The sequence below is a fragment of the Vombatus ursinus genome, unplaced genomic scaffold, assembly GCF_900497805.2.
Source record: "Vombatus ursinus unplaced genomic scaffold, bare-nosed wombat genome assembly UNPS02014816.1, whole genome shotgun sequence".
In the NCBI taxonomy this organism is placed as follows: domain Eukaryota; kingdom Metazoa; phylum Chordata; class Mammalia; order Diprotodontia; family Vombatidae; genus Vombatus; species Vombatus ursinus.
Genome location: NW_020954594.1, coordinates 24,682,684 through 24,706,698, shown reverse-complemented (window position 1 = coordinate 24,706,698; position 24,015 = coordinate 24,682,684). Strand labels below are relative to the sequence as shown.

The window sequence follows — 24,015 nt, the reverse complement described above, 5'->3', positions numbered from 1 at the left end:
TCTAAAAGAATTTTATATTCTAAAATTGTCGTCTTGTTATTATACAGTTCCATAAGAAAATGCTCATGCTTTAGTTTAAATAAGAGTCCTTTATTACATAGAGTTGGCATGGACACATTTTATAGGTGGAGAGAATTCTACCATCAGCCAAAAAATGGCTTCTGTAATACTTGTTCGAGGTTCAATTTTTTTTCTTATTTTAGAATTTTTGAAAGTAAATGTTTCTCCACGATTATCTTTATTCTTAGACTCTAGAAAATAACTAGAAAACTTCTTAATGAAATAAGAGATGAAACATCTAGTTCTTAATGGCTAGGCCTTACCTCTCTCAGGGCTATATCAGATATATGTCTGTACATACTAAAGTTTATATCTACATTTCAAATATAAATAAACTAGGTTATTGTTTGTTAGCTATCGTGTAAATGCTAATTTGGTCAGAGTTTTAATCTGTAAACCTTTAGTTCATGATTAGTATACTTTATATATGCTTTTAAGACATTTTTTGTTTTCATTTTTACATTTAGAATCTTTACAATCAATTCAAATCTGCACCTTCTGACAGTTTGACATACAAACTGGCTTTATGTCTTTGTATGATCAATTTCTACCATGGAGGGGTGAAAGGCGTGGCACATCTCTGGCAAGAATTTGTCCTTGAAATGCGCTTCAGATGGGAAAACAACTTTCTGATTCCAGGGTAAATACATCTGTTCCAAAATCTATAAATCTAACCCTGATTTTTTTTTTTTTTTTACTAAAGTTCAGTTCTGCATTGTCAATTACCTGCATGATAGCTGTACCTGGATGTGTCATTGACTAGCATTTCAACTTAACATTATCCAGAACAACTGATTATCTTCCCCAGAACCCAATCCTTCCTTTAGATATGCCTGTTTCTATTGAGGGCCCAACCTTAATGTCATTATCTACTCTTCTCTTCCCCTCACTTTTTCTTCCCTGCCTCCCTCTTCACCCCAACCTGAGTTCGAAATCTCTTATTTCTGTCCTCTCTTTGCAACTCATGGCCATCATCTGATTTCACATTTTCATCCCCTTTTGCCTAGACTACTGTAATGGCCACCTAATTGTTTTCCATGTTTCCAATATCTCTTCTCCAGTCATCACACAGTAGCTTAATCAGTATTCCTTAACTTACGGGTCAGATCAAGTCACTTCTTTCCTTAGAAATTTTCAATGGCGCCTTATTGCCTCAAAGATAAAATGCAAACTCTTTTGCCTGACATTTGAATGTGTATGCCTCCACAGCATGGCTCTTACCTTTCCAAACATATTTTATATCATTCTTTTTCACATATCACACCTCAGTCAAATTAGCCTAGCAGTTGTTCCCTGAATTTGACATTTCATCTCCCATTTCTATGCCTTTACACGTGCTGTTTCCCATGCCTAGAATGCCTACCTTCCTTACTTGGCAGCTCTTATAATCTTTACTTTTCTTCACGGTTCATCTTAGGTAGCAGTTCTTCTAGGAAGGCCATTCCTGACCCACCCCTTACCCCCATGTTGTTAGTGTTCTCTCCCTCCTCAAATAATCATGTATATACTTCTCTTTACATGTCATATCCTACCAGGAGTGTAAGTTCCTTGAGAATAGGAACTGTTTTGTTTTTCTGACTGCATATATATTTGGTGGTTCAGTAAATGTTTGTTGAATTGAATTGAATTATAGTCTCTTACATAAACAAGAAGTAAGACTAATTTTTGTTTATTTCTAGTTTTTTTGTTTATTTTTTGAGGCAATTGGAGTTAAGTGACTTGCCCAGGGTCACACAGTTGGTGAGTGTCGGAGACCAGATTTGAACTCAGGTCCTCCTGACTCCAAAGCCAGTGCTCTATCCGCTGCACCACCTAGCTGCCCCTTTAATTTTTGTTTAAAACGTTTTTGTAGATTTCATATTTTAGAATTTTTGGTTTGAACTTTCATTGAAAAATCCCAACATTGGTCATCTTGTTTGAGGAAAACAACTTGTTTATAGATTTGGGATGTGTATGATCATGTGTAATTGGCTGTCGTTTACCAAATTCATGATAAAGATGAATAGCTATGGCATGAGTGATCTAAAATAATGGATAACCCAGAGATACTTAAATAAACATTTATTAAGTACCTATTTTTAAGTACCCATGTTAGGCACTCATGATACAAAATGATACAAAACTAAAACTAATATAATAATTATGTCATAATATAATATTTTATTATGATATATAATATAATGATATTATTATAATATATTAAAAATAGTATACTAATAATACAACAATAAAACAAAAAACCTTCAAGAAACTTTTATTTTACCCAGGGGGGTGTAGAATGTACAAAAAAATTAAAATCCATGATGATTTGAAGAGACAGAGCCCTTAACAAATAGTGGTAAGGAGGGAGGAAGGAAAGAAGGGTGAGCTGTGTTGCCCAATTGGCCATTTTCATTTGGGTCCCTAGTGGGGCAGCTTCTACTACTACTCACAGAGGTTATGTGTCCTTCATTCTTGAAAAGGACCATGACATCAGGGAGGTGATGCCATGACATGCAAGTGAATAGGATTTAGGTGAGGAAGGGCTGTACAAAGTTACCAGCCATCACTGTTGGATTTGGTGACTGAGCTAAAGAATTTCATGTGAATTCCCAAACCTTGGGGTTGTTCTTGTTTGAACTTGTTTGTACTGAAGCTTTGTGTTTGCTTAAGTGGTGTGGAGACAGGGATGTAGCAAAAGTTGAAAATGTGACTCCTCCTGAGATTTCAACTTCTGCTACCTCATGGAGTCAGTCTGAGACCTGTTAAAGACTTTAGCTTAAAAAAATCTAAAGTCTCCCACTGCATCCAAGGCCATCTCCATTTGTCCTGATCTATATCTTGCCATTGGACCCAGATGGTTCTGGAGGAAAGAGTGAGGCTGCTGACTTTGCTCAGCCCTTCCTATTCTCTCTCTCTCTCTCTGTCTCTCTCTCTCTCTCTCTCTCTCTCTCTCTTTCTCTTTCCCTTCCCTTGGTCCACATAGGTTAGCATACCCTAACCCAAAGGAATGTAAAATTTTGATCACTGAAACCTTTCTTTTTCCCTCAAGGACTGTGCCTTAAATCCAAAGCACTCTAGCTCTCATTGACTGGCCAACAATAGGTCCCAGGCCAAGCCCTACTTTGGGCCCTGTTTGGCTCTTAGTGAATAGCAATTGTTTTGTCCTGATCTATATCTTGCCACTGGACCCAGATGGTTCTGGAGGAGAGAGTGAGGCTGGTGACTTTGCACAGCCCTTCCTCACTTAAATCCAATTCATTTGCATGTCCCAGCTTACCTCTCTGATGTCATGGTCCTTCTTTCCAAGAACGAAGTACAAACAACCTTAACTTCATGTAGTCCTCTTGTTACCTAAAATGTTTCTAGTTTGTTTTTTTCCTAAATATGACTAAAAATTTATGGTACCATGAAAAATGCATAATTCAATAATAGTTTTAGTAAAATTATAAATATGTTCTTTTATTTTTGCTGTCTTTCCTTAGATTAGCTAATGGAGTCCCAAACCTCAGGTGTTGTTTGCTGCATCAAAAACTTCAGGTAAATATCTTCTAACCAGTGTGTTAATTAGTGACTTTATTAAGGAACGTGTTCTGATAAAAAAAAGTCATTGTGTTGCTTATTGCCTCATGCTTCCTGTCAACCTTGACATTGTTTTCAGATTAAATGGAACAGGTAGAGAGAAAATGATTTGGAAGCTGAGAGCTATATAGGCATATGTTTTTAAACAAAATGTAAATGTTGTTTTCCATTTTCCCTAGATGTTAAATTGTTGTATTGAAAGGAAGAGAGCCCGAGATGAAGGAAAAAAGTCCACTCTTTCTGATTATACTTCTAGTGCTTCTGCAGGGGATTCTGGGCCGGATCATCTAAAAGATACAGATAAGGAAAAAGGAGAGGTGGGAAAATCTTGGGATTCCTGGAGTGACAGTGAAGAAGAATATTTTGAATGTTTAAGTGATACAGAGGAACTGAAGGGAAATGGACAAGAGAATGGAAAGAAAGGAGGGGCCAAAGAACTGTCAAGTTTAAAGCCAGAAGGACGCCTACATCAACATGGAAAACTTACATTGCTGCATACAGGTGAACCTCTCTACATTCCAGTAACACAGGTAAGCAATGGATGAGTCAATTTTTTACTTTATTTTTTGCTTGGTTATCTATTTCACTATATGTAGTAGGAAGTGATGGCTGTATTAGGTGGGTACAAGTTTGGAAAATTCTGTGTCCAAGCACTTAAGACACCTGAAAATGTAAAAATAAAATGCTAAGAATTCTTTTTGAGTAATATGTGTGAACTCAAAAAAGGAAAATAAATTTAAAACATATGTCTTAAAGGACCAATCCAGATTTGGAACAAGAGAGAAATTCCTAGAATATTGCTAAAGATTAAGGTATCAGGTAAAAGGTGATGGGGAGGAAAAACATTCTGGAAATAGTTGAGAGGTCTTCAGATCCATGATTAAAGTTTCAGCCTAATTCAGAATGCAATTATAAGCTATTTCAGAATTTTAGAAAGAGAAATGACATGAACTCTTAACAAAAATGATTCTTGTTTCTTTTTGTAGTTTGAGACAGAAGAAACTAGCATGGAGGCTATGAGATGGTTAGAACTTGGAGTACAGATGAGGAAATATAAAGAACTAGGCAGTTGACTGGATAATGAAGACCTTGGGATTGTAGTTGTAATATAGAAAAGTATGAATTTTAACTAAGATGCCTTCTTTCACTTAATCAGAATTTGAAAAATAACTTTTAAAGACTTAAGATTAACTCTGAGCCAAACAGCAGTCCATGTACATGTTTACTATTTTTGCTACTACAAAAAGTACTACTTCAAATATTTTGAGTTACAACCATGCCTCACTGCACATCCCTTTTGGACATTTCAAACTCAATATATCCAAAAAGAGAACTCATTTTTTTGCCCCTCAAGCCCTTCCCTTTTTCTAACTTGACTTTTACTGTTAGAGGTCCCACACCCTACCAGTCAGCCATTCCCTCATACCTAAGCTTCTCATTCTCACTTACATGACATACAAAGACCATTAACAAATATTATAGTATTTACCATCACAGCATCTTCTATATAGGGCCCTTTCTCTCCATTCATATAGATACTTACTATCCAAGTTCTGACTCTCATCTCTCTTACCTGGTTTATTTATAGCAACCTTCTACCTGATCTCTCCACCTCACATTTCTACTTGTTCCAGTCCATCTTCCATTCAGCTGCCAAAGTGATTTTTCTAAAGCTTAGGTCTGGCCATGTCACATTGCCTCCTCTTCTCTGCACTGTGTCCCCCCTCCCCACTTCCTTCATCTCTAGCTCTCTTTTACCTCCAGGATCAAATATAAAATCCTGTTTTATTTTGGCATTTAAAGCCCTTTACAATCTGATCCCTTTCTTTGTTTCAAGTCTTCCACTTTACTCTCCTCCATGCATTTTTTTGTTACCCAGTTATACTAGCCTACTTTGCTGTTCCTTTTCACATGATACTCTGTCTTCTATCTCTGTGCTTTTGCACTGGCTGTCCCCCATGCCTAAAATGTTTTTCCACCTTCTCTGCTGCCTCTGGCTTCCTTCAAGACTCAGCTCAAATCCTGCCTTCTACAGAAGGCCTTTCCCCCCAAATGCTAGTGCCCTCCTCTCTTAAATTACCTTCCATCTTCTCTGTATATGTTTTGTATGTACCCCCTTCTCATTTGAACTTTCCCTTAGGACATATTTAAAAGCACCTACAACCAGTACAGAAATCCTTTCTGACAGAGTATGTGATGCTACATACTGGTATTTCTCTCCTCTGTGCAGTGAGGGAGGAGGTAGGTTTTGTTATCTTTTCTCAAGGACCTTCATCATTTTTTCCCTTCACTCAAATTTTACTTCCTTTTGGTGATCTTATTTACATTGCTTATGTCATTTTACATATTATTTGATTCTGCTTATTTTGCTCTGCATCATTTCATACACACTTCCCAAGCTTCTCTGAATTCCTCATATTTGTCATTTCTCAGTAAACAATAATACTGCATTGCATTCACACGTGATTTTCTTCAGCCATTCCCCAGTAAGTGGGCACCCATATTTTTTTCATAGTTCACTGCTACCACAAAGTGCTGCTATGAATATTTTGTATATATTGAACCTCGCTTGCTCGTAGAATCATACGATCAAAGTGTTATGACAGTTAAGTCATTTTCTTGCATAACTCCAAATTTGAAATCCGGAATGACTGGACCACTTCATAGCACTACCAGCAGTACATGAAAGTATCTTTCCTTCCATAGCTCCCAACATTGACTATTCTCATTATCTTTCATCTTTGTCGAGTTACATGTGGAATGACTTGAACCCTCAAAGTTGTTTTAAATTTGCTTTTATTTTGCTATAAGTGATTTGAAACATTTTCATTTGGTCATTTATCCTTTTCAAGCCTTCTTTTTGAAAACTATTCATGTTGACCACTTAACTATTGGAGAATGGTTCTTGGTGTTAGTTAAGTATTTGCATTAGTTCTTTGTGTAATTCGATATCAGATTTTTACTGGTAATGGTCAATGCAAATATTTTCCCACACTATACTGTTTGTCTTATGTCTTCATTGATCGTATTTGTGCGAAAGCTTTGTAATTTTATGAAGTCAGAATTTATATTTTGAAATATCTCCTCTTATAAAAAATCTTCTGTTCTTTATTTGGTTAAGCATTCACTTGCCCACCCTGCCCCAGCTATAAATGTGAAAGGTACTTGATCTTGTCCTATTCTAATTTTTTTGTGGTGAGTCCTTTTGGAGCTAATTTCGATTATGTATCCATTTTGATTTTATTGTGGAATATGATATAAAATGTTGGCATAATACTAGTTTCTCTCAAATTTCTTTGCATTTTTTTGTTACTTCTTGTCAAAAAGGGAGTCCTTCCCCTATAATAGATATTTTCATGTTTTTTGAACATTAGCTACTGTTTTGTTGCTTCTTTTTCTTGCCTATCTAGTCTATTCCATTGATAACTTTGTTTTTTAATCAGTACTAAAGTAACTATTGCTTTATAATTTTTGCCCTTGAGATTCAACTCTCCTCCCCCCTTTTTTTATAGTTTAGGGCAGGCATTTAAATACCAGTTATCTGATTAGAATTTAAGATTTTTGCCACAAATCCAGGATGGGATGGCCAATCTTTTGGTAAATCCTTCAGATAAGGGGCTCCCTTTGTTAGTAAGTCTCCCAGGATTCCCAAGGTGGCTGCCATTTGTACCCCCTTCTCATTTGCACCTTCCTGACCAAGGTTGGCTGCATTTTTCACTGACAAGTTCAGCAAATGGAGAGCTTTTATCTGTGCCACCCACCTTGTCATCGCCATCAGGACAAAAGAAATGAAAAGTGGCTCCTCTTCACAAAGAGGTGGGGCACCCAGGAAAGTGACTGCGCCATGACTGTGCCTTGACTATGACGCTGAGACCCTTAAATGATCAGGTTGAAAGGTTGAGTAAGACTGCTTTTAACCTTAGGTTTTACACATCTTGAGTCCTACTTATGTTTTATCTTTGTGTCATCATATCACAAACCTGAATGTCAAGTCTTATATTTAATCCTGATTTTCAACTAAAGCCCAGTTTGAAATTTTTTGATGTGAGAATGCTAACATATGCATGGAAATTGTGCAGTAGAGGTTTTTAGGTGCCAATGTGGGGTCGGGGAATGTAGAGGCACGAGATTTTAGCAAAGTCAGCAAGCATTTATTAAGCACTTAACTATGTGCTAGGCGCTGCTAAGCCCTGGGGGTACAGAGGAAGGCAATAAACAGTCCTTGCTCTCAAAGAGTTAATAGTCTAATAGGTAAACAACAAAAAAAAAATTATGCACAAACAAGATATATACAGGATAAATTGGGGATCATTACAAGGGAAGATACTAATGGGGAATTGGAGAAAGGCTTCTTGCAGAAGGAGGGATTTGAGCTGGGATTTGAAGAAAAGAAGGGAAGCCAAGAGTCAGAGATGAAGAGGTAAAGAATTCTAATTAGGGGACAGCCATTGAAAATTCAGAGTCTGTCAAGAGAGGGAGTGTCTTGTGCAAGGAATAGTGTAGGAGGCACAGAGTAGATGGGGATGGGGTGTGGAGTAAGCTGTAAGAAGACTGGAAAGGTAGAAGGGGTCTAGGTTATGAATGCCTTTGAATGTCAAATAATAATAATAGCAGTAATTAGCATTAACCAGCATTAAGGTATGCAAAAGTGGTTTACATATGCTAACTCGTTTGAAAATAGAGACTTTTTTTTATTTGATCCTGGGGGGTTAGGAAGCTATTAGAATTTATTAAACAGGAGGGTGACCAGCATTTTAGGAAGATCATCTTGGCATCTTGGATTATGGACTGGAGTGGAGACAGACTTGAGGCAGGGAGACACAGGTTATCATAGGAGTCCAGACATAAGGTGATGAGGGCCTGTACCAGAGAGGAGTCAGTGTCAGAGGAGAGTAGGGAATGTATTTGAGAAATGTTACAAACGTAGAATTGACAGGACTTGGCAAAAGGATGTGGTGAGTGAGAATGATGACACCTGAGTTGTGAGCCTGGGTGACTGGGAAGATTTGGTGTGCCTTCCGTAGTAATAGGAAAATTAGGAAGAGGGGAAAGTTTGAAGGGAAGGGGGAGAAATAATGAGTTCAGTTTTGGACATGTTGAATGTAAGATGTTGGTGATACATCTAATTCAGGATGTCTAGTAGGCAGTTGGAGAAGGTATCTGAAGGTTTGGGCTAGATAAATAGATCTGAGAATCAGGGTAATTATGATAAATGAATCCATGGGAGCTGATGAGATCACAAGTGAAATAGTACAAATGGAGAAGAGGGTCCAACAGAACAGAGCTTTGAGGACACTGATAATTGGCAGGAATGAATGACATGGAATAAAATTCCATTAAAGGAAACTGAGGAGTGGTCTGACAGATAGGAGGAGAACTAGGTTAAAGTAGTAGTGTGCTGAAAACCTAGAAAGAAGAAAGTGTCAAGGAAAAGAGGGTGATCAGTAGTGTCAAAGGCTGCCAAGAGGTCAAGGAGGATGAGGACTGAGAAGAGGTCAATGGATTTGTCCATTAAGAGATCGTTGGTACTTTGGAGAGAGGTGAATGATGTCAGAAGCCAAATGGCAGGGAGTTAGGAAGAGTGTGAGAAGGAAAGAAAGAAAAGGCAGCGATTGTAGACTTCTCAAGGAGTTTAGCCCCAAAAGAGAGAAGTATGGTACAGTAGATGGCAGGGACAGATGGAACAAGTGAGGGTTTTATGAGGAGGTAGGAGACATGGGCAGGTTTGTTATCAGTAGGGAGGTAAACTAGTTTGGAGGGAGAGATTAAAATTAATAAGAGAGTAGAGACCATAGAGGTAGCAATCAGCTGTAAAAGATGAGATGAAATGGGATCACTTGGGCATTTTGAGGGTTTGTCTCTTTGTATGTAATGGAAGTGAAGGAAAAGACAGATACAGAAGACATCTGAGTGGTGTGAGATGAGGAAGGGAGATAAAAGAGGGCTTTCTGTACATAGCTTTATTTTTTCAGAGAAACATGTTTCTCAGCTGAGAGACTGGGAGGAGGGAGAGCCATGAGAGGTTTGAGGAGAGGTGAAGTCTAGAAAAGCCATTGTGGTGGTGAGAGGGATAGTGAATCAGTTAGGTTGGTGATAAAGAATTGCCTTCCTGCAGTGAAGACCCAGTTAGAATTATGTAACATAAGTTTGTAGTTGACCCATTCAGCTAAATTCAGCAGAATGTGACTAAGAGTAAAGTCAGGAGATTGTAGGAGTAATCCAAGGCAAGGGCTTGGTGCAGGGCAAGGTCATCAATAGGGTAAACGGTCAAGGGTCTCAAGAGAAGAATAAGTTGTCACCAAGTAGTCAAGATGAGGAAAGAAGGAAGAACGTAGATGATGTGGAAAAGAACTAAGGGGTGGAGGAATTGGAGGTTGTGGTGAGGTCAAAGAACATGATATGAGGATGCTGGCAGAAGAATGAGCGGAATGAAAGCAGACCATGATCAGATTTAATGAACATGAAAGTTTATGAACATTTGTGGGTGACAGCAAGTCAAGCACAAATTTTATTTGACTTGATTGAAGAAAGAAGCATTGATTTATTTTTTAATTCTTAAATTTTTGTCTCCTGACAGAAATTTGTGAGCTATGGCTTATGCCCATTACATTATTACTATCTCTCTAGTCTTTTTACACTATAGTCCTCACATTGAGTTTTCAAGCCACATTGGTTTCTTTGCTTTACATTACTATATGTCTCAATTCTGTGACTTTGCACTGACTGTGTCTCATGCCAGGAATGCACCTCTTCCTCACCTCTATTTTTCCTGATACCTGGTTTCAAACACCCAAGCCCCATCCCTCACCCATCCCCATGCTCTGAAATACTATCTTTTTATAAATTTTTTCCTGATCCCCTCAGCTGCTAGGATTCTTCCTCCCAAAACAACCTTGTCTTCATTTTGTGTATATTATTTTGTTTATACTCATATGTGCGCTTAAGCTCTTGTAAGTCTTTGTATCTCTATCACTTAGCACTGTCCCTGGACTTAGCCCTTAATAAGTGTTTATTGATTGTCCTACAGTAGAAATTTCAGTATTCTTGTGCCTAAAGGGCGAAGCAAATAGGTTGTGGTAATTCTTTAGATCTGTGCATCTTGCATCTTTTAGGTCCAGAACTTAAATGAATTGACTCTCAGTGAATATTCCTAAATTCCTTTGAATAGTTACTTAGAAATTTCTGTTGTCAGGTCACCTTCTTAATGACTGGGGCATTCTTATTTTTCCCATCAAATATGCCTTTGCTGCTTTTTTTGTATGTGCTTAGGAAGCATTTAATTTTTCTCTCACCTTAAAAACAAACAAAAGTCTTCTCATGGGAACATTAATTATAACATTCTTGAAACTGAGCTGAACTAGAGACTCATCTTCTAGCATCCGAGCCTACTTATTTGGTGGCTTTGGGTTGGGGAAGAGCCATTTGCTGTGATGCAGATAAAGTATGTACTTATTTAACTCTTTTAAACTATTCATCTTTTAGTTGATCATATTAGGAATTATTTGCAGTAGTCTAATCTAGATTAGTCATGCACAATAACATTTTACTTTAGCTCTTTCATCTTAAAAGGCAGCAAAATGTTTGCCCCTGGACATGGCTTTCTACCTTTTAAATGCAGATATTTTTAGAATAGACCTCCATGATCTTATTTGGAGGGTTAAAATTGCATTCACCCTTGTGCCAAGTTTGTTGTTTTTGAAGACAGTTTAAAAAAGCTTTCATCTCTTTTACTTCTATTAGAAATTGAATCTTGTTAGAGGTAAAATAATTGTTTTTATTCTATTTTTATGGTCCTCTTCCAGAGGGAGTGCTCTGTAGAGGGAAGCTGTTTGCAATTCTGCCCTTTTGTACTTCCCAGGAACCAGCCCCTATGACAGAAGATCTGCTAGAAGAGCAGTCTGAGGTCCTGGCTAAATTGGGGACATCTGCAGAAGGTGCTCACCTCCGGGCCCGCATGCAGAGCGCCTGTTTGCTCTCGGATATGGAGTCTTTTAAGGTATACCCCATGGGTAGCATTCTGTGGACTATTTTCAGCATTTCTGGGATGAAGCTCTAAAAGTCAGCCCCTCCAAAGTAGCCGGAAAGCTGTAATAGTTATTTTATTTTCCTTAGGGACTTTGATTTTATTTGTAGTTCTACCCCCTCCTCAGAGGACACACTCAAATCTGTTTCATAAGGCTTAACAAAAAGAACTATACCACACTTCAAATAATTATTTGAAAGTTAAAAATGGAAACATTTTCATATGTGAATCTGGCAATTTTCTCCTTTTGTTTGTGCAGAGAAGTACACTGCTTCCAAACATACATGTAGCTCTGTTCACATTAAATACTTAAAAATGATAAAGCAAGTCATTTCACACTATATATGTGAAATTTAAAAAAAAATTTCCCGAGTACAGTATATTTAAGGAATGGAAGAGGTGGTATGATGTGCTGAGTTAAGACCTAGGACAGATAATGTTATGGTTGGAAAGGACCTTAAACCCAAGCCATTTCACAGATGAAGAAAAGGAGATAAAAGGCTGTGTCTGTGGCCATCTAGGCAGAAAATAGCAGAACCAGGACTGAAGCCCAGGATTCCTGACTCCACATCTGATGCTCTGTGTACTATATCACACAGATGCCCTTTGGGAGTGAATCCTGGACAGCTCCATATCATTCATCATCTTAATCAGTTGCTATCTATAATAAAGGATCTCACCACATCCTCTAGAAGCCCCTTTTGTTGGCACCCAGGTAACATGCTCCTATGGCTTCCATATCCTCACAGGAGGGTTTCTTAAGCTGAAGGGAAAAGTAAACAAAGGACTTATGAGACAAATGTAGATGAACAAGGGAAAATGGGCCATTTTGGATTCTTTCAAGAGCAGACCATTTTCACCTTGTGAGTGACTGTATTTTATTTTTGGTTTTGGTTTTCATCTTCTTGGAACTTCTCTGTTAATGCTTTGAGTGCAAAGCTATTTGCTGTTGTTGGCATTTCAGTGTGGCACTTCTAAACAGGAAGAATAAAACAGAGAATGGTGAGGTGGGGGAAATAACAAAAAAGGTGGCATTTGCAGCTTTAGTTCTCAAATTAATTTATTGATACAAGTTTTAGCAAAAAATGCTTCCGTGCTTTAACATCAACATTTTGTTGTCAGCACGTTTGCAGTTAAAGTAGTATTATCTTATTATATAAATAACATGTTGTCCTCTCTTCATCTTCAGGCTCAAAATTAGACTTACTTTAAGGTTTCTTATAATTACTAACTTTTTTATCCAGTAGATAAAGCTTTTTACTAGTCAATTTGATTTCCTTAATCTTGAGAAATTAGTTTGAGTTTCAGTCCCAGAACAATTTATGTGAATGGTAATTGATTATATAAAGTGTCAGGCCTTCATAGCAGAATAAAATAATTTTGAGAGTAGCCAAAATTTATTGTATTACCAATATTGACTTATTAGGAAGGAAAAAAGCAGGGGAAAATGCCTACTTTGTATTATTATTTTGTGATCTTCTATATTTTAAAATTTATATAACTTAAGTGTATTTAATGGCTTTTTTATTATTCAGTGGTACATTGTAATTTTAAACTGAGTTTTACCTAAGAGATTCTTATAGTTATTTTCAGTTTATGTCAAGTTGTGATTTCTGAACTTGTCAAATAGAAATGTTTCCATTTTTTCTTTTCTTTCTTTCTTTCTTTCTTTTTTTTTTTTTTTTTTTGGTAATACTGGAATAAAAAGTTTAGTGGTTTAGCACCTGACTTATTCTAGGTAAAAAACCACACTTCCATAGTAAAATGGTATAAGTAATAAAAACGGGCTCTTGGTGAAAGGGCTTTTTTGTAGAGTCAGTATCAGTGGCTGTTGGTTTTAAATTTTGATTGTGTGGATTTAAAAAAAAATTTTTTTGGGGGGGGTGTTCATTCTAGGCAGCCAATCCTGGTTGCTTCCTGGAGGATTTTGTTAGGTGGTATTCACCTCGGGATTATGTTGAAGAGGAAGTGGTTGATGAAAAAGGCAATGTGATTCTCAAAGGAGAGTTGAGTGCCCGAATGAAGATTCCTAGCAATATGTGGGTGGAGGCCTGGGAAACAGCTAAGCCAGTTCCTGCTCGACGGCAGAGGAGACTATTTGATGACACTCGGGAGGCAGAAAAGGTAATTGATGATACGATGTATTTTTTCTAGAATATTAGGATAATTTTTGCAGTATTTGAATCTCAGCTTGGTGTATACTGTCATGTTAACTTGAGCACACTTGAGAAGCAAAATGTCAAATTCCAACCATCTTCTTCCCCTCCCCCCCCAAAGTAGCTTTTTTACAAATATGAAGTAGGTTTTTTAGTTTTTTTTATTTTTACCTTTGGAATGTAAACATTAAAATTAATTGCAAACTGACCAAATGATAAGCAATACATTTGACATAAAAGAATGCATGCCATTAAGCCAAGGTGTGGCTTTTCATTTATCTTTATGGCTTTATTCTAGTGTTGGAGGTAGCTACTCATCATCCCACAATTTATGCTGTCTTAGTAAAAAAAGAATGGTAGGGTTTTTTCTTTTGTTTGTTTTGACCTTTTTTCCATAGAGACTATATATAGGCCACATTTCTAGGCTGGAAAACTTTTTGGAATATTCATATTTTTACATTTGTAATTAATTTTTGTTCACAGGAAGAATGTCTTAGGCAGTTGTGAAATGAGTGTGATATTCCTTTACTTAGGAATTTATTGTTTTGCATACCATGAACACAAATAGGGCGAAGCTGTGCCAAGTATTTCTGTGCCCTCCAACCACAGCAGTAGTCAGTGTCATTCACTGTGCACATTTTCTACAGGTGCTACACTACTTGGCAGTCCAGAAACCTGCAGATCTTGCAAGGCATCTCTTACCTTGTGTGATCCATGCGGCTGTACTCAAAGTAAAGGAGGAAGGTAAGTCATTCATTTGATTGATTAATCGCGTGTTTTTCAAATTAAGATATATGTTTAACTTATTTAATAATGGGAATGATGTTTTTAAAAACAGAAACTCTGGAAAACATTTCTTCAGTTAAGAAAATCATAAAGCAGATAATATCCCATTCCAGTAAAGTTTTACGATTCCCTAATCCAGAAGACAAGAAATTGGAGGTAAGTTCCCCATGTAGTCATATGTTCTTGCCAACTGCCTTTCTTGCTTTATAGTAATTTTTAATAGTATTTTATTTTTTCCAATTAAATGTAAAGACAAATTTTAACATTCATTTTTTTAAAAATTTGAGTTCCAAATTTTTTCCCTTACTCCCCCCCCCAAGAGGGTAGACAATTTGATATAGGTTATATATGTGCAATCACATAGAACCTATTTCCATATTAGTCATGTTGTGAAAGAAGAAACAGACAAAAAGAAAAAAGCACCAAAAAGAAATAAACTGAAAATAGTATGCTTTGATCTGCATTCAGACTCCCATCAGTTTTTTTTCTGGGTATGGATAGCATTTTTCATCTTGAGATTGTCTTGGATCACTGTATTGCTGAGAATAGCCAAGTCATTCACAGTTGTCCCTCATACAATATTGCTATTACTGTGTACAGTGTTTTCTTGGTTCTGCTTCACTTCACTTTACATCAATTCATGTAAGTCTTTGCAGGTTTTTCTGAAATCATCCCGCTTGCCATTTCTCATAGCATATTTAGTATTCCATTACATTCATATACCACAGCTTGTTTAGCCATTCTCCAATTGATGGGCTCCTCTCAATTTCCTATTCTTTGCCATCAAAAAAGAACTCCTATAAATATATTTGTATAAGTAGGTCCTTTCCCCTCCCCCCACCTTTTTAAAAAAAAATCTCTTTGGGATGCAGACCTGGAAGGGGTATTGCTGGATCAAAGGGTATGCACAGTTTGATTGCCCTTTGGGCATGGTTCCAAATTGTTCTCCAGAAGGATTCAGTCAGTTCACAATATAGTAATTTTTAAAGAAGGTTTTGCTTCTTGTTTTGTTCCTGTGTATGCATTTCTTCTTTCCAACGTGTAGGAAATCATCCATCAGATTACTAATGTGGAGGCTACTATTGCCAGAGCACGTTCGTTAAAAGCCAAGTTTGGAACCGAGAAATGTGAAAAAGAGGAAGAAAGGGAAGATCTAGAGAAGTAAGGACCACAGGGCCTGTCTGTTTTATATATGAGGGCTGATGGTGAAAGCAACAAATCCTATCTCAGTGAACTCTCCCGTGAATGGAGTTGTGTAGTGGGAATATCATTTAATAAGATGACAGGTTTCTATTTCTAGCTCTGCTGCTAACAAGCTTTGTGTCCTGGGGTCAATCACCTTGTGTCTCTGAGCGTCACTTTTTTTATCTGTATAATGAAGGAATTGGACTTTCCATCTTTATTATTCTATGAGTCTATGAAATACTATTTGAAAATATTACAATATTAGCAGACTGTTACAGCCAAGAACTAGGAATTCCTTGTGAATATAGAGATTTCATGGGGATTCATTTTGGGCATAGGTTGACTCTGAAGGTCGCCTCAAATTCAAATTCTGTGATTTTGAGCATTCGGTAGATAGAGTTTTACATGTGTTCCTGGCTTGAGTTTATCTTAAGTCTTTTATTGAATGAGATTCATCAAACCGCCTCGCCCTTGACACCTTCCTTGTCAGCAAAAAGAGTAGGTTCCTATCAAGTAGTCCATCTCCAAGCGGCAGCGTGTGAATTAGGGAACAGACGGTGCGTGTCTGGCAGCTCTGTGCCTCTGACTCTTCATTAGTTCCACCATACATTATCTGTGGTATGTTTTTGGGAGCACAATGACACATGCACATAATGGTGCAATTTACAGTTGAGACTTTGTCCAACAAGAGATGTAAAAAAACCCCACAAAACCACTCTCTCCTGAGAAAAAAGTGAGAACTGGAGAGATGAAGCTTTTCTATTTGAGACAAATAAAACTTAGTTATCATCTTAAAAATTGAACTCATATTTTAGCATATGATTTCACAAGCTGCTATTTTGAAAGAATATGTTGAGTACGTCTCCTTGAACTTGAATACAGCTAGGTTTTTTCAAGTTTTATGAGTTATCCAAAAATCAGTAAGATTATATACATTGATTTCAATTTTAATTTAAAATGTCATTTTCTACTGGTGACAAGATTTCCACTCTAGTTTTGGTGGATTTTGCAAGCCCTTGTCAAGAAAATTAATCTAGGAGGATTGATACAACTATGAACTGAGCTATTTGCCTTCCATGCTTTCATGATTTGTTTCATGCAGGTTTGTGAGTTGCCTCTTGGAACAGCCTGAAGTGTCAGTCATTGGTGCAGGAAGAGGACATGCTGGGAGTATCATTCATAAGCTGTTTGTGAATGCTCAGAGGGTATGCACGATTGTTTATTTACTATGCCGTAGGCCTTTTCAAACCTCTAAATCATTTATGGAAAAACATTTCTGTCTTCTGAATGATGCCAGTTATTCAGCAACTTACCTGTTTCTGAATCTCTGCATTAGTTGTGAATGAGTGTAGGGAGATTTCTGTAGCCTTGTGAGTCTGTGTGTGTGTGTGTGTGTGTGTGTGTGTGTGCAGGGTATGAGAAGGATACTGAAAAGTCCTCACCTAAATGGTTGCTCAGGGCCCCTATAAAAATTTAATTCAGTTGCCTACTGTATTGGCTTACTTTGTAAAATAAACATGTTTAGGATTTGGTGGATCATTGTAGATAAAAAGGGCATGGGACTAAGCATTATTGGAAGAAACTAACATTTAATCCCTTAGTTACTAGATAATGCAGTCCAGGTGTGTGCTTCTTCCAGACCAGAATATAGTTTTTCCTACAACTTTTAAATCCTAATAAAGCCATCAACAAAAATTTTAGCAAATGAGTTAAATAACAAGTTTGAATATTAAACTTAATCATCTGCTTCTTGGAAAGGAACTTTTAAGAATGGTAATGGGCTACATGTAAATTGGCGGTATTCATGACTTGATTGTCGTGTATATTATTTATTTTGTTTAATAACAAAACAGCCTTCCAATATGGTGGTCAGAGGGAGACCACATGGGTGGTATAGTGAATACAGTGCTGTCCTCAATTCTGAAAGACTTGGGCCCAAGTGCAGCCTTTGATCCACATTTTGTATGGGACCTCCGGCAAGTCACTTTACTTCTTAGCTCCCCAGGCAACTCTGCAAGACTGTAAGATGCAAGAGGATTGCCAGTCTGCATTGGTAGAGGGAATTTGCTCACTGGGGGTTCTCTACACCAATGAAATCACAGACCAGAGTCCTCATCCCCCAAAAAAAGTAACCTGAAGGAAGCCAAATTTCAAAACTGTAACATTAAACATTAGACAGTACCCCCTGATACTCTTAAAACTATTGAGCTTTGAATATGTTAATATCAAATTGATGATAATAATACTTGACACAGGTTTTCTCTCTCTCTTTCTACTGAGTGCTTGACAAAAAAGATATTTTTATATTTTAAACAGCTGCCATTATCCCAGGGGTAACCTTCATTTCAGAGCCAGTCCTTTGAGTCTTAGTGATACTTAGAAAAAGCACAGACTAAAAAAAATGTGCTAAGTGCATGTCACCTTCCTAGGGATGATCCTTGGTAGCAAATGACCCAACTTTGACTTTTCCTGGAGTCAAATTAGAAGATAACTTAATGTCTTTACATTGTGGAAAAGTAATTTTTAAATTCTTTATCATCTATTTAATACATTTTGATTTTACATAGTTAGGATCATCCATAACTTGTTATTTAAAATGAGTAGGCTAGCAAATGTTGCAAAATGTGATTAATCAGGGGTGAATTCCCTAAATTTCAAAATCTCAAGGATTTCATGTATCCCTGTAAATCAGTGTCCTAGAAAACAATAGAAGCTTCTGTTTAATTTATTATTTCAGGCACTTCATTTTTATCCTTAGCTTGACTTTTCCCAGCACACTGGCCAGAAGAACATGAGCATTTCCCCTAGTTATTGCCAATGTTTTTTCTCCCTTAGTATTTTGCAGTATATCCTCTTGCTGCTTTGAAGAATATCATTTGCATTCTTAGATATTTAAAAAATCCTATGTATTATATTTCTTTGTGGAAACTGATATGCATTGCATGGTGTTAAGAAAAATTTTTAGTTTGTAGTGAATGCTCAGAGAATTATGAGTCAGAATCATTAGTATCTGGTTAGTACATTTTCAGGTTTAGAGGGGTAAAACTCAGGCAAAACAGTGCTCGAGCTTATTCCCATAACTATTCTTCTTTGAATAATTGATAAACAATTTGTGTTACTTTAAAGTTGAACTTAGACTGTTACAAATCTGAGTTTTTTGATCAGATTTCAGGAAGGGCTTTCACAGCTTCACTAATCTTTCTTATCTACACAGCAGTGTTCATGTACATTTTACCCTTTTCCTAAAAATGGTAAAATTTAAATCAAGTTCATCATATTGTTTCATATTGAGGATAATAATTCGGTATGTGTTCATATATTCTGAAAATGAATCCAAAAAACTTCATTTTTCTTGAGTCTTGCTAAAGTTCTTTAACATGAAGTTAAAGTAGCTTTTGAAATTCAAGAGATAAGTGTATTTCCTGAGTCACAAATACTTAATTTCTCACCTGTGCTCATCCAGTGTAAAAAACTAAATTTTAATTGTCTCAGTTCCTAATTAGCCAACATTAATTCCTAACTTTCTACCCCAGTTGGGCTGTCTGATGCATGGAGTAAACATGAAATAGAATGTTTCTATTCTATTTGACACCCTTTGTATAAACTGTGTATGTATGTAGTGTACTCTTGTTTGTCCCAATATTCTTTTGACAGGAACATATTCCTGAATACAGTGCATGCTGCCTGTGAGACAATCGTGAAATCTCGTTTATCCCCTTATAAACCATCTTGCTTGTTTCTCTTTCATCACTGTTTCTTTTCTCACCCTTTCTCAAGCTGACTGAATCTTCTGATGAGGTAACAAATAGCCTTTGTCCCTCATACTCTTCCTTTCCATCCCTCCAACTTCATGTAGGTCATTAAGACTAATCACTTCTCTTTTTCTCTGGGTCCGGACCTGTGATGTCATTGGTGTGAGGAAACTCCCCCTACCAGTACAGATTGGCAGCTGTTCTGTAACTTAGAGTCTTATAGAGTTTTGGGGGCGTGGGCAGTGGGAGATTGTGACACTTGCCCAAGGTCACACAGCCAGCCACTTCTTTAGAAGTCTCAAAATATTTCCTTCTGGGTGTCCTTCTGTGGTATTGTGATTTTTGTCTCTTCTTTTTAAATAAAAATGTTTTTCTCATGGTAGTAGTTTATTTAAAAGCACAGGAGACTGATTTCAAACTAGAAGAGCATATGTAAATGCATAGTCCATGAAAGCAGCACATCCCTTTGACATTCAGCTTTTATAGGATTCTACTTTAGTGGCTGCCATCATGTGGCAGCAACATAACTTCCTTATGGACCATGTGAGAGGCCCCTATAAAGAAAACAAATTCTCCCTGATGAGTTTGGACCTCAGAAAGAAGAGATCTGAGCTTTGAAGGGATAGGGTTAAATTTCTATGTTCGATAGTCTCCTTAGGAAATTCTCTTTGTCACTCATATCATTGAGGAGTATGGGGTAAGAGGCTTCAGGAGTTCATGGGAAAAGTGCTGTTAAAGTGACTAGCCATTAAAAAACCCAAGGGAGATGCAGTTTCATGACTCTCACTCCTTTGGAGAGCTGAATCTGCCCATCTTTTTTACAGAATCTCCCTGTTTTCCTCCAATTTATTTATACTCTTAGGCTGTTGCCATATTTCAAGCTTCTGTGTTGTGCTAGTCAGTAACCATAGCATAGCTGAATGCATCAGTGAGTAATGTGAAACATTTCAGTGTCTACTATCACGTTTAATCATTTGCCCTTTAAAAAAATTCTGAGTTCAGCCTTTGATTCCCTTCTGAATTCCACATCTGATTCTATTTAAGGCTGCAAGCATGGCTCCAGTGGAGGAGGAACCGAAAAGGACAAGCTCTTCTGAAGAACGGAGGCAGAACTCGGGGTCAGACTTCCCAGCGCCTGCGGGCCGGGAACTTATTTTGCGTACCACTGTTCCCCGGCCTGCGCCCTACTCCAAAGCTCTGCCCCAGCGCATGTATAGTGTGCTCACCAAGGAGGACTTCAGACTTGCAGGGGCCTTTTCAGCTGACACCTCATTCTTCTGATTTTTTTTTTTAAGAGTTGTCTTATTCGATGTCTTCAGAGGTAATGCTAAACTCTTCTTCTGTGAGAGGGAGGGAGATTGTGCCAGCAAGTGACAGATGGCGTGGAGAGGACACTGTTCTGTTGAATGATCAAGAATCACCTTTCAGGGAATTAAACCAGCATCTGAAAGATTCACCTACATCAAGCTGTGGTTATGATGTATCCTGGTGGGAACAGAGGAAATGTCAAGAGGCAGCCAAGCATTTTAAATGCTTAAATGGATTGAGAGATTTCTGCCTAAAGAGACAGCCCTGATCTAACTTATTTAAAGAACTGAGGAAGCTGTGTACTGTACAGGAGCTCAGTCTGGAAAGAATATCATACACATTCTGTTCCTTTTCATGGCTGTTCTTACAAGAACAAGGCATTACCCCACACTCACAATAAATGTAAACACTAGATAACTGTATTTATTACTATCAAGTATAAAAAATAGGGAATTTACTCAGATTTCTGGATATCTTGGTTGTGTCTTCATTCCTCCAAATCTTCATGGATATTTTAAAACTGCTTAATCTCTTGTTCATACAATCACTCAGTGGAAATCTTGATTATACGAGTTAACTCTTGACGTGCTGTTTTGTTGGGTTTTTTTTTTTTTAAAACCCTAGCATTTCATGTAGTTGATCTATTTTTCCATAGAATTTTGCCCTAAATAGATTCTTTCTGGTAACTATATATTAAACTTCACTGAAAATAGCTTTAAATATATTCTTCAATTTTTTGATACTGTACTAATGTACTAAAATGTGATCCAGGCCAAAATTTTGTGTAAAATACCTACTTGTAGATGTGTCCTCATTGCCCCCCGCTGTACAGTGTGCCCTTGTTTTCTTGTTGTTGCCTTGGCAGTATGTTTAGTGGAACAAGGATGGAACACATGCTGTGAATGTAACCTGGTATATGGAAAAGATCATGCAGTCAGTAAAATTTGAATGTATATGCTTATGTCATGAATAAAATTATTTTAAAGCAATATTTTTTGGGAGTCTATTGGGGTAAAGTGAAAGTGCCTGGGATATGTGATGCTCTGACATCTTTCTTGTATGTCAGAATCTATTATGCTGCATTTACCTTAAATCCATTTGTGGCCCTAAAATTCCAGACTCTTTCCAAATTCATAATGCTTTACAGCAAAAATATGAACCTTGCCAATATATCTTTGAGAATAGCAGCTCAAATTAATAGAATTGAGTAAGATATAGAGGATATTTTTGTTTTTCATTTTAAACCAAGTCAGGTAGAATAGAGCGCTGACATTATGCAAAGGCTACATCTACTTTTGGTCTTTACCTTTTATTCACTATGTGAAAGCTCTTCAGTACTTTTAGTGTATCTCTCAGTTTTTATTTCAGTAAAGGGTCCTATAAAATTATAAGTAAATCCAAATTGTAGGCCATTTTCCTGAGCTTGGTCAGTTTTCCTTTTATAAGGTAATAATATGAGCTGAAGGCTTCAGAGAGGGCTGCTATTCTTTTTCTTTTTTTAAAAAATATTATTTATTTTAAACATTTTTCCTTTTTAAATATTGAGTTGCAAATTCTCTCCCTTTCTCCAACCTGTGCCCACACCCACTGAGAAGGCAAAGAAAATTATATCAATTATACATGTGAAATCATATAAAACATTTCCACATTAGCCATATTTTCCAAGAAAAATAAGCAAAAGGGGAAAATCATACTTTAATTTTCACTGAGTTCACTAGTTCTCTCTGGAGGTGGATAGCATTGTTTTCATCAAGAGTCCTTTGGAATTATCCTGGATCACTGAATTGATCAGAGTAATCAAGTTTTTCATAGTTGATCATTATTAAAACATTGCTGTAGCCACGCACAATGATCTCCCTGTTCTTCCCACTTCACTTTGCATCAGTTCATATAGGTTTTGGAGGGCTGCTATTCTTAACTTTTTTCTTTTTTAACCTATTTGAAATGTACAAAAATTTAAATTTGACACAATTGAGTATAAGGAATGCCAGCTTTCCATTTTCTCCATACCCCATTGGTGAGGATGGGATTATGTAGGAAGGTCCTTTGTGTTCCAAGAACTATCCAAACACTACCTCATATTTACATAAAAATTCCCCTTTATGTAGCACTCTCACATTTACCAAGCCCTTTTCTCATAATAGTCCTATGTGCTAGTAAACCTTTGTAATCAAGGCTCAAGAATTAAGGGCCTTGCTTAGGTTTTCTCAGTTATTAAATGATAGAGCTTTATCTTTAAACCCTCATCTTCTGGCTACTGGCCCAACTTTGCCTCACAGTGCTCCACCTCTTTTCCTTTGCCATACTGGAGCTTTATGTAGCATTTGCAACTAAATAACTTGAAAAGCATAGGGGGAAAAAAGATTGAGAGAAGATGTAAGAGATGAATTCAAGAACTGACTGAAAATGACAAAGTTTAAGAGTTTATTTTTAGTGGCATTTGACTACACGTCATTTCCTCTTAAGTCCCAAAAGAAAGAGAAACTTAATGAACATAAATTCATACTGAACGGTGAAGATAGATAATGAAGTAACTGACTATGGGAAGTTGTGAAATTACCTTGCTTTGAAGTTTTTTTTAAAATCAAAAACAATGTATCAGTTTGGGATGGGTGAAATCCTATCTTGCTTCAAGATAGGAGATAGACAAAATGATTACTAGTTCTTTAAAATTCCTCGAGTAGTATTTTTTTTAAGGCAATTGGGGTTAAGTGACCTGCCCAGGGTCACACAGCTAGTAAGTGCCAAGTGTTTGGTCTGAGGCCGGACTTCAGGGACAGTGCTCTATCCACTGTGCCACCTAGCTGCCCCAGTATTTTTTCTTATAAGCCATTCTCTAATCTTATCTTTTCCTTTCCAGCCTCAATGCCTTTGTAAATTGGTCTCCCTATTCCACTTCCCAGCTCAACACACAGACACAATTTTTGTTCATGGACATAGTTGGAAAGTACCTCAGAAGCTATCTAGACCAGGGCTTCTTAAACTTTTTCCACTCTTGAGACGCCTTTTCTCTCCTTTTTGCATTTAGGCAGTGTTCACTGCCATTGCATGCCCAAGGGTACGTGCAGTGCAAAGTGCGCATACTTTGTGGTCAGTCAGAACCAAGGCTGCGGTGAAGTTGTACATGCAACTCGGCAAAAGCTGCCAGAAACACCTCAGATTCATTATGTGATTGATTTTCAAT

General features: G+C 37.1%; 1 protein-coding gene across 2 annotated transcripts in view; it reads left to right on the top strand.

The window, feature by feature from the left end:
- RAB3GAP1 (RAB3 GTPase activating protein catalytic subunit 1) overlaps positions 1-21,822 on the top strand; it is a 102,323-nt gene extending 80,501 nt beyond the window's left edge. For both annotated transcript variants that reach the window (XM_027835611.1, XM_027835612.1), the window contains 10 exons: positions 528-700; positions 3,525-3,579; positions 3,801-4,151; positions 11,480-11,617; positions 13,541-13,768; positions 14,448-14,544; positions 14,639-14,742; positions 15,632-15,747; positions 16,874-16,976; positions 20,568-21,822. In XM_027835611.1, the coding sequence (XP_027691412.1) occupies positions 528-700; positions 3,525-3,579; positions 3,801-4,151; positions 11,480-11,617; positions 13,541-13,768; positions 14,448-14,544; positions 14,639-14,742; positions 15,632-15,747; positions 16,874-16,976; positions 20,568-20,804 (1,602 nt within the window). In that variant the 3' untranslated portion in view covers positions 20,805-21,822. The remainder of the gene's footprint in view (positions 1-527; positions 701-3,524; positions 3,580-3,800; positions 4,152-11,479; positions 11,618-13,540; positions 13,769-14,447; positions 14,545-14,638; positions 14,743-15,631; positions 15,748-16,873; positions 16,977-20,567) is intronic.
- The last annotated feature ends 2,193 nt before the right edge of the window (positions 21,823-24,015 follow it).